Source organism: Panthera uncia, chromosome D1 (assembly GCF_023721935.1).
Source record: "Panthera uncia isolate 11264 chromosome D1, Puncia_PCG_1.0, whole genome shotgun sequence".
Classification (NCBI taxonomy): domain Eukaryota; kingdom Metazoa; phylum Chordata; class Mammalia; order Carnivora; family Felidae; genus Panthera; species Panthera uncia.
The window spans coordinates 16017335-16026925 of NC_064808.1; the positions used below are offsets into that span (position 1 = coordinate 16017335).

Genomic DNA, 9591 nt, shown 5'->3' on the forward strand with positions numbered 1-9591 from the left:
TTAGCCTAGTCAGGCCCCCTCTCTGGGCCTCAGTGTCTTCCTCTGTACTTGTTAGACTAGTCTAGCTCTCTTCTCCTGTGGCTCAGGGCAGACTAGAGGGAGGGAGGTTCTGGCCCAACTTGCCCAGAGGCCCTTCCAGCCCAACCAGGTGACCAATTCCAGGCAGGGACCCAGCAGGGAGGGGCTGTCCTGGGTGGCTCCTGCACTCACGGCCACTCTTTGTTTCTGGGATCTAATCGGGCAACGATCTGGAGAGGAAATTCAGGCAGCAACTGGCTGAGCCCATGAGCCCCTCCCAGTCCTGAAGGGAAGGAAGAGAAACAGGCGCCAGCCCCAGTGCCCTTCATTCTGTCCGGGGGAGGCAGTGGCTCTGTTCTCCACACTTTGTTCCTCCCCAGAACCACAGGACCATCAGCCCTGGGAGTATCAAAGGAACCTCACACACTCCACACTCTCTCTCCACAGCTGCTGAGGGAGAGACTGGAGGAGTGCCCACTGGTGAGGTTGGGGGAACAAGTTCATTAAGATGGTGGGGTGCAGGGAGAAAGAGCCCCATACTGAGTAGCCTGAGTCCTAGTTTTAAACCCAGCTGCCAATTTGAGTCAAGACCAAGTGGTCTCGATGCACCACCCTTCCTGGGCTATGGGCAGCAGGGGAGAGGACAGTGCAGTGGGAGGCACACATGGCGGTCCATTTGGCCAATGCCATGCCACGTGACCTGGGACAAAGTCCTTTTCCCTACTTGGGTCTCTAATTCCCCATCTGTGAAAAAGAGCTCATACCGAGCTGGCCAGGTTGCCAGGAGAAGTGGTGTATGAGTGAGCCTGGCTCCCAGGAGGTGGTGAGAAATGTTGAGAATGCCCACGACCCCCTCCGTTCTCCAAGACCTTTAGCCTCTCCTGAGGCCCCTGGACACATCTCCCCGAGTCATCGTTGCTTGGCATGAGTCGGGAGGGCAGATATGATTCCCCACTTGATATAGAAAAAAACTAAGCTGGGGAGGAGGGGGAGGGAGGGGGTAGCGAAAGGAGGGCAAGTGAGGTGTGTTGCTTAAACCGCCTAGATTCTGTGGTCAGACTAGACCAAGATTCAAATGTGACTCGGCATTCTTAAGTAGATCCTTTCCTCGCCTGCAGATAATAACCGGCAGAGGGAATTGGGTAAAACACTGTATTACTACTCTCAGGGTAAAAGGACTGGCCAGGTCCCCAAGGGCTCAGCAGCGCGACCCCACCGATGCCCCGCCCCCTTCCCCACAGCCAATTAGTGGCGGCCTCCCCAGAGCATCAACCTCTGGCCGCTCCTCTCCCATCACAGCCCCTTTCTGGGAGGCTGCCCCATTTGGGAGGAGATTCCCAGGAGTCTCCCCCATCCCTTGGGGAGCAGCTGAGGACCGGGAGATGCATCCGAGGGCCGAAAAGAGCTCTGAGATTGCGCCTGAGTTCAAGGACCAAGTCTTTCCTTAAACCATTTTACAGATGGGGAAACTCGAGATCCAGAAAAGGGAAACACTCGATCAGGTCACCCCGAGCCAATAGCAGAAGTCCGAAACAGTTTTCTCTGCGAAGATGGGAGTGAAGGTCCGCACAGTCGATGCGGGAGCTGTGGCCGAAGCCCAGCACTAACAGTGCTGACCAGGGAATCCAGACTGCGTGGAAGGCTGTACTCTTCCTTGCCTCAGTTTCCCCCGCACTACCTCGGGGAGGACGGCAGACGAGGCAACTGGTCAAACGCGCACCTGCCAAGACTCTCCCCGCGCCTCCCAAGTCTGATGGAAGTTCCTTTTGCGAGCTACCTCCCAGCCCTTTAAAATCCGGTCCTCCAGCTCGAGCCTCTCGGCGTTCTATTGGAAAGACTCCAGGGTCCTGGTCCATTCTCTAGAATGAACTGCTAAGACTACCGCGGGAGCCTTCCTGGAACTGCTAACTGCGCAGGCGCGAGGGCAGCCCACCCGGAAGGCGGAAGAACCGGGCCCCAACTTGTTGGGTGGGTCGGGGGCGGAGAGTGTGTTAACCAATGACCTGAAGGATCAGGGAGGGCAGGTTTAGGCCCTCCGTTGCTAAGCGCTATTCTAGTGGGAGGTGATTTAAGAAGTGGGGTGAAGGGTAGTCCCAATGGCCCTTCACGTCAACATCCTTCGGGCCCGCGGAAGTTAAGCAACCAAGAGGCGGGCCTAGGACCGGAAGCAGGAAGGAGGGCGCAGGAAGCAGGGCGCTGCAGCCAGTCGTACTGTCGTGCGTGAGTCTGTCGGTTCCGAGGGCAGGATGGAGAAACTGCGGCTTCTGAGCCTCCGCTACCAGGAGTACGTGACTCGCCACCCGGCCGCCACGGCCCAGCTGGAGACGGCAGTGCGGGGCCTCAGTTACCTGCTGGCAGGTGCCACCCTGACCTATCTATGCCCGATCCCTTCGAGGCTCTGACCCCACTAGCCCCGTCCCTTCGGAGTCAGGGTGGTGGTCGCTGTGCTCGAGAAGTTCCTTTCAGGTTCCCATAGGGCATAGGGAGGGGACGTCCAGGGCCCGAAGCCGCAGGCTGAGTCAAACCCTTACCGTCGCCTCCTGTGCCTTCTCCCCAGGTCGCTTCGCGGATTCGCATGAGCTGTCAGAGCTGGGTGAGCGGGGCTCTGGGGAGGGTGGGGGGCGGCGGGGCTTCCGAGAGAGGTGACCACCCGTAGGTTTTCCATTACATCGTCCTGTGCTGTGACTGAATCGGACAGAGGTCCAGCGTTCACCGTCTTGGGCCCTCCATGTCCCCATAGTCGAGAGACAAATCTGGGGACCTTGACTGGTCAGGCGGCTGGCCCAAGCACTTTTCCTGCCTTTGCCCAGTTAATCCCTCCCCTATAGTCTTATGAGGTGGGTACCGCTACCGCTCTCAGTGTCCAGTTAAGGGAACAGAAAGGCAGTGAGGTTAGGGAACGGCTACTGATGATCCCAGAACCAGGATTCAAACCTGGATTTCCCACATTCTAGGATCCCCAGGCTGTAACTGCCTCAGTAGTGTTTGCCCAGGGAGCACTGGAGGTAGTGAACGGTAGAGGTGGAGCAGACTTTCAGGGACGGGCTGCAGAGAACTAAGGCCAGGAGGTGAGACCACACATCCGTGGCTGCTGAGAGCGATGGGCAGTTCTGGGCGGCTGGATGACCAGTGCTGTCCAGCAGGGTTTGTCACGAGATCAAACTATCCTTTCTTGTGCCAACCGCCCCCACGAGGTCATACTGGGGAGTGTGGAGCTCTGAGGAGGTGGGTGGGGAGGCAGGTTGGTTTCCACAGAGTGTGTGGTTGGTGGAGCCCAGCAGGTGACAGGTGAGCCCTGTGGCTCTGGAGAGAAGGGGAGGGCCTGGAGGCTGCCACACCAGCCCCTCAAGGCTGCGCTCTACCCCTCAGTGTATTCCGCCTCTAACCTGCTTGTGCTGCTCAATGACGGGATCCTGCGGAAGGAGCTGCGGAAAAAGTTGCCTGTGGTGAGGATTCTGTCAGGAGCCGAGGGCGGGAAGCGTCGGGATTTGGGAGTAAAGTGGTAACAACCAGCCCGCGTGGGTGGCAGGTGTTTTGGTCTCAGAGTATGAGCTTTAAGCCGTCTGGTAAGGCGCAGGGTCGAGCTGTTAGCGTCCCCCTCTCTGAGTTCCAGAGACATAGGGTAGCCTGTCTCCCGTGGAGAACGCAGGCCTACGTGTGCAGCCTTAGGGGAAAATCCGTATCTCCTGTCAGAGGAATCCTTTAGGGGGAGGGCCTGGGATTGGGGCCCCTCCCTGACCTCTTGGCCTGGGGTTCCTGCAGTCGCTGACCCAGCAGAAGCTGCTGACGTGGCTGAGTGTGCTCGAGTGCGTGGAGGTGTTCATGGAGATGGGGGCCGCCAAGGTGTGGGGTGAAGTGGGCCGTTGGCTCGTCATTGCCCTCATCCAGCTGGCCAAGTATGTCGGGACTGAGGAGGGCAGGGCCTGGGTGGGGGCATCTCAGGCCAGCGGTTCGTATGGGGTTCAGCAGAGCACCCCTGACCCCCTGCCGGCTAGCCACCTCCCCCGCAGCCCTGCCATACTCCCAACCTAGGGCTGTCCTACGGATGTTCCTGCTGATCTGGTTCAAGGCTGGCCTCCAGACCTCACCCCCCATCATTCCGCTGGACAGGGAGACCCAGGCACATTCCCCGGGTAAGGTGCTTCCATGCTCTGGAGTGGCCTGGGACACGGGATTAATTTGTGGGTTTGGAACCGGCCAGCATGAGTGGAGTGTTGTCTGTTTAAAACGAAATTTTTTTAACGTTTGTTTATTATTGAGAGACAGACACAGAGCATCAGAGCATGAGCAGGGGAGGGGTAGAGAGAGGGGGAGACACAGAATCCCAAGGAGGCTCCAGGCTCTGAGCCGTTAGCACAGAGCCCGACGCGGGGCTCGAACTCACAAACTGCGAGATCGTGACCCGAGCCGAAGTCAGTCGCCCAACGAACTGAGCCACCCAGGCACCCCGAGTGTTGTCTGTTTATGGAGCACATCTGTCCCTATCAGCTCAGTTTGCTCTCGTCACCCTGTATTGTACAGAGGAAAAGAAGAAAGGTTAGGCTAGGGGCAGAATCAGAACTTGAACTCAGGGCTTCTGGCGCCAGAGTCCTCCTTCTTTTTGGTGGGCAGCAGGAACAGGGGACGGCTTGAGTAGGAGACAGAGGTCCTGCCAACCATGTCTTTGGGCCTCGTTCTATCTATCAAGAGGCACAGCTTCATGAGGCAGGGTACCTGGCAGATCTGTCCCTTCAGGGCTTTGGACTCCTCACCGGTTGGCCTCCAGGCCTGACTCTCCTGGCCTTGAGTGGGGACAGCTCTTTGCTTCTCCTTGTGGTCCTACTGAAAGCCACGGACTGAGAAGACATGGTCGTTCTGGTGCTGCGGTCCCCACAATTGTGGTTGGGCCGCTTTAGTCCCTGGGAAGCCTGGGTTCTTGGCTGGCTCGCCTGCCACGGGTGATGCTGACCTTTCCCCCAGGCCAGGGAGAATGTTGAGCCGCAGTGCCTGGCTACGGTGTCCTTGCCTCAGCCACGGCCTTAGTACACGCTTATCCGCGCTCATCCGTTCTCCCCTTAGCCCGCGAGCCTTCACTGTGCACCTGTTCTTTGCATGCCCTCCTGGAAACACGTCCCTCTGACAGTACGGCCTTCTGTCTGTCCGTGCTAGATTGTGACCCGAGCCCCGGCAGCCAGGAGCAGTCATACGTTGGGAAGCGGTCAAACCGAGTGGTACGAACCCTCCAGAACAGTAAGTGTAGGATGTAGCTGGACTGGGAACCTCAGTGCTCAGGTCAGCCTGGGCCTGACTGCTCATCTGCCCCCCCTGTGTTCTAGCTCCGTCCCTGCACTCGAGGCACTGGGGAGCCCCCCAGCAGCGGGAGGGACGACAGCAGCGGCAGCACGAGGAGCTGAGTGTCCCCCCCACCCCGCTGGGGCTGCAAGAGACCATCGCAGAGTCCTTGTATATCGCCCGGCCCCTGCTGCACCGTATCCTTAGCACGGGGCTGGCCGGCGCTGCGGGGTGGGCTGGATGGGGAGTGGGCGGGCGGGCCACGTGCTGGAGACGTCCTTGACACCTTGGCCGTCAGTGCTCAGCCTGGGCCTGTGGGGTCAGCGGTCGTGGACGCCCTGGCTCCTGTCTGGTGTCGTGGATGTGACCAGGTGAGCCTGGGCCCTCCTGGGGGCTCCGCTCCCTCTGCCGGGCTCTGGGCTGCAGGCCTGTCCTCACCCGAGCCGTCTGCTTCTCTTGCTGCCCCTGACCGTGTCCCCTCCTGCCCCCAGCCTGAGCCTCCTGAGTGACAGGAAGGGCCTGACCCGGAGGGAGCGGCTGGAGCTGCGGCGCCGGACCATCTTGCTGCTCTACTACCTGCTGCGCTCCCCGTTCTATGACCGATTCTCCGAGTGAGGACCGGCCACCGCAAGTGGCAAGGCCCACCCTCGGCCGCGTGGAGGGGAGGGCAGCAGGGCACTGGTGTCCCAACCCCCGAGCACGTCTTCTCCCCTCCTCCCTCCGTCCTCCATCCAGAGCGAGCACCCGCTGTGTGCCGTCCTGGGTGCGGCCAGTTCCTCATCAGATGCCGGCCCGCCCAGCCCTGCCTCAGAGCCATCAGCCCAAGCGTGCAGGAGTTAAGGGGTGTTAGCACGCCAAGGGCAGGGCCACTGGGATGGTGGCGGGTGTGGGTGCGATGGTTGAGTAGTTTGGATCCCCACTTGTCAGAAGAAGCCTTTGAGATTCAAAGAAGCCGGGCACCTGAAACAGAGCCGCCCAGCTGGCCAGTGGCAGATCCGGGTGCCACCTCCATGCTGTCTCTTAGCCTGCCCCTACCTCGCCCAGCCTCTGTGCCGTCACCTGTGAGCGTCCTCAGCTGGACACAGGGCTCCCTGGCAGCAAGTAGGGGGTGGCTTGGGGCCACGCTCCCCAGGGCCTGCCAGGCGACTGCCCCAGGTCACACTGAGATCCGAGGCCCCTGTACAACGACTGGGGCCATGAGACGGACCGGAGGCTCCCCAGACCCCCTCTGTCTACATCTTAACAAGGAAGACTGAAATAGTAACTAGAATTACATTTAACATTATGGCCCCACAACCTCCGGCTCTGGTTTGGCTTGGTGTGTTTTTGAGGCAACAGGAAGCAGGTTTGGGCCAAACTTAATACCACCTTGGCGAAAATAGCTTGGCCTGGCAATTGCTGTTTTCAGATAAGTTTGGAAGCTCACGAGGTTCTAAAGCCAAGTCGTATTCCTTGCTCTAGAGAAATATTCCAGAGACTTACGTGGACCGTGTGACCTCCCCCCTCCCCTTCCCCCACTCCCAGATGGTCTGCACTTTGCAGAGAAAGCATAGCCCCCCAGGAACCGAGGCATTTTGGGGCAACAGTGACGGCAGAGGGGGCTCCCCAGGCTGCGTGCTTCTAGTGTGGCGTGCATTCCTGCAGAGACCAGACCAGCCTCGCACCCTCACAGCAGTGGCCCAGACTGAGAAAGGTCTAGAAACTTATGCCCGGTATATAGTAAGCACTTAGTGAGTGCCGGGAATCTTATCACTTCTTTTTCTTTTCTTTCTTTTTTTTTTTTTTAAGTGTTTATTTATTCTTGAAGGAGAGAGAGGCAGAACACAAGCAGGGGAGGGGCAGAGAGAGAGGGAGACACAGAATCCAAAGCAGGCTCCAGGCTTCGAGCTGTCAGCACAGAGCCCGATGCGGGGCTCGAACTCACAAACCGCGAGATCATGACCTGAGCCGAAGTCGGACGTTTAACCGACTGAGCCACCCAGGCGCCCCTTATCATTTCTTATTATCATCCCCAACGCCATCGCCTCACCCCAGGTTCTCCTGTGGGGAAGCCCTGTCTCTTAAAAAATAGGGCTTCGGCCCTTGTCCCTTCCTCTGAGTGTGCCCCCCTCAGACTGCATGCCCCGTTGGGGCCTGGTCACTCTCAGCGTGGGCCTGTGAGGTTTCAGTGTGGCTCAGCTCTTCTGGCTTACTGGGGGCTTCTCGAAGGCAGGGTGGGACTGTCCTTCCCTCTGGGCCATCTCTGTCCCTGCTTGGGGCTCCATGAGTGTTTGTGGGCTCAGGAGAAGGAAGGGCAAGACGAGGGAGAGAGAGGGGTGGGAGGCGGTGTCTGTGGGGTGCTGGGAATATGCCACCCGTCCGCGGCTGAGCTGTGGGCGGCCCAGGCCTGTGGCCCAGAGCTCTCATCCTTTTGTATCGGGGTTCTGCAGGCACCCAGACCCCCTCCTCAGCCTGCGCCTTGTTTATCTTCTCTTTGCAGGGCAAGGATCCACTTCCTTCTCCAGCTACTGACAGACCATGTCCCGGGCGTTGGCCTGGTCGCGAGTAAGTGTGGGATGGTGGGATGGTGATGACTGGGTATCACAGATCTTGTGAGTGGCCCCGCATCCCTGACTGTTTTCTCTTTATCTCCTTGCAATCTGATTCTTGACAGGAGAGAGAGCCCAGAGGTCGGATTGGGTGGGTGACAGCTCCTGGGCGTGAGCCAGGCTGGCCTGTAGAGCCTCAGGGGTGGCTGGAAGAGGGCGTCCTGTCGTGGGAGGAGCGTCAGGCCACATTGGGCTGTCAGCCTTAGTCCTGCCTCAGCATCCTGGAGCGATGTGACACTGGCTTCTCTGAGTGGGGATTCTATGGCCAGGCTGAAGCCCACTAGACTGGAGCTCGTACCTCAGCAGACAGGCTGTCGCCATCCATAGCTGGACAAGCCATATGGCTTCTCTGAGCCTGAGAATCTTTGTTAAGGGGGACGGGGATCACCGCGATGCTGCCTCCCTATGGGCTGACAGGTGGGAGAGTCAGTTGGGCTCCTGGCTGGGCAGCTGTGGGCAGCTGTATTGGGGCAGCAGTGGCCGAGACAGGCCTCAGGTAGAGCAGAGTCAGGCTGGAGTCTGGCTCTCAGCCCCGAACTCTCTCTCATTGCAGGGCCGCTCATGGATTACTTGCCCACCTGGCAGAAAATTTATTTCTACAGTTGGGGCTGACACACCCCGGGAGCGGGTGCAGGGAGGGGCGGGGTGGCGCGCCCTGCTGCTGGGGGCAGGGGGTGCCTCGGCCCTTCAGTCCCCCGGGGCCCCTCTGCTATAATAAAACTGACTCCGGCGGTGTCCGAGCATGTGGCCTCTTCATGCCCACTGCCCAGGGCACCTGGCACTCCCATGTGGCCAGGCCCGGCCCACCGCCCGGCCACCAGGGCACCCCCCTAACATCCTCTCAACCCTTCCCTCTTCGGTAATGGAGTCGCTGCAGCCCGTACCTCGTCACCGGGCCGAGAAGCCTCTGCTGGGACTGGGCCCCGCTCTCCTCCGGCCACAGAAAGCTGGGGTTTAGCCCCATCGCGTATAGGGAGCCACTTGCTGGCAGCTGCAGAAGTCAACTCCGCTTCCCTGTCACCGGTCCGTGTTGACAACAAACAAGGCCGAACCTGGGCGGTGGATGACATCGGCCCGCGTGTCTTCTGGCCAGAGCCTCTGTGTGTCCCTTCCCTGCAGGACCGTCTTGCTCCCGCTGCCCTTGGCGGTGGCCGCCTGTCAGCCTCTGTGCTGGAGCCTGACAAGTGGTGGGCCCGGCTTGCCGCAGAGGGGCACCTCAAGCCCTGAACCCGCGGTTGGCGGCAGCGGGCTTCTCCCATAGGCCAAGTAGGTCAGCCGCCAGCCGGCACTGGGGCTGATGCTGGGAGCCTGAGAGGCTCTGGGGGAAAGCCGGGTTTGGGTTCAGGGGGTGTGAGCTGGGGTCTCCTCACACTCTCCCTGCCAGCTCCCTCCGGGCCGAGTTTCCCAGGCCCACACTCGCTGCTGCAGAGGGTGCAGGGACCCAGACTGAGCGACTGAAGCCTGGTCTTTGTGCGTGTTCTGTCCCCAGCCTCAGCCTCCGCTCCCGTCCCCTTTGCCCTGTGAACGGACCATACCCTCCTGCCGCTTTCTAGCCAGATGAACGGCCCTTTAAGTTCTGAAGGTTCCATCTGCACAGGTGTCCGCCCTGCCTCACCTCCTCTGACACCCTGGGGGGAGCCACTGTAGGAGGGGCCAGCCTGCCTCTGCTCCCCCCCCCCCCCCCCCCCCCCCCCCCCCCCCCCCCCCCCCCCCC

General features: G+C 60.1%; 1 protein-coding gene across 2 annotated transcripts; it reads left to right on the plus strand.

The window, feature by feature from the left end:
* Window positions 1–1372: 1372 nt before the first annotated feature.
* On the plus strand, window positions 1373–9028 carry PEX16 (peroxisomal biogenesis factor 16). Of its 2 annotated transcripts, XM_049647570.1 has the most exons (11): window positions 1380–2376; window positions 2576–2611; window positions 3388–3464; window positions 3781–3914; window positions 4051–4151; window positions 5167–5247; window positions 5334–5486; window positions 5588–5660; window positions 5781–5900; window positions 7769–7833; window positions 8431–9028. In XM_049647570.1, exons 1-11 carry the CDS (start codon window positions 2265–2267, stop codon window positions 8487–8489), a joined length of 1011 nt encoding a protein of 336 aa, XP_049503527.1. In that variant the 5' UTR covers window positions 1380–2264; the 3' UTR covers window positions 8490–9028. The 2 variants fall into 2 exon arrangements, with proteins under 2 accessions (XP_049503538.1, XP_049503527.1); XM_049647581.1 differs by lacking the exon at window positions 5781–5900 and having other exon boundaries at window positions 1373–2376.
* Window positions 9029–9591: the final 563 nt, after the last annotated feature.

Coding starts and splice junctions, on each gene's coding strand:
- PEX16 (XM_049647570.1), top strand. CDS start 2,265: ATGGAGAAACTGCGGCTTCTGAGCCTCCGCTACCAGGAGTACGTGACT. Junction 5,487..5,587: donor CGCCCGGCCCCTGCTGCACC/GTATCCTTAGCA, acceptor CTTGGCCGTCAG/TGCTCAGCCTGGGCCTGTGG. Junction 7,834..8,430: donor GGGCGTTGGCCTGGTCGCGA/GTAAGTGTGGGA, acceptor CTCTCATTGCAG/GGCCGCTCATGGATTACTTG.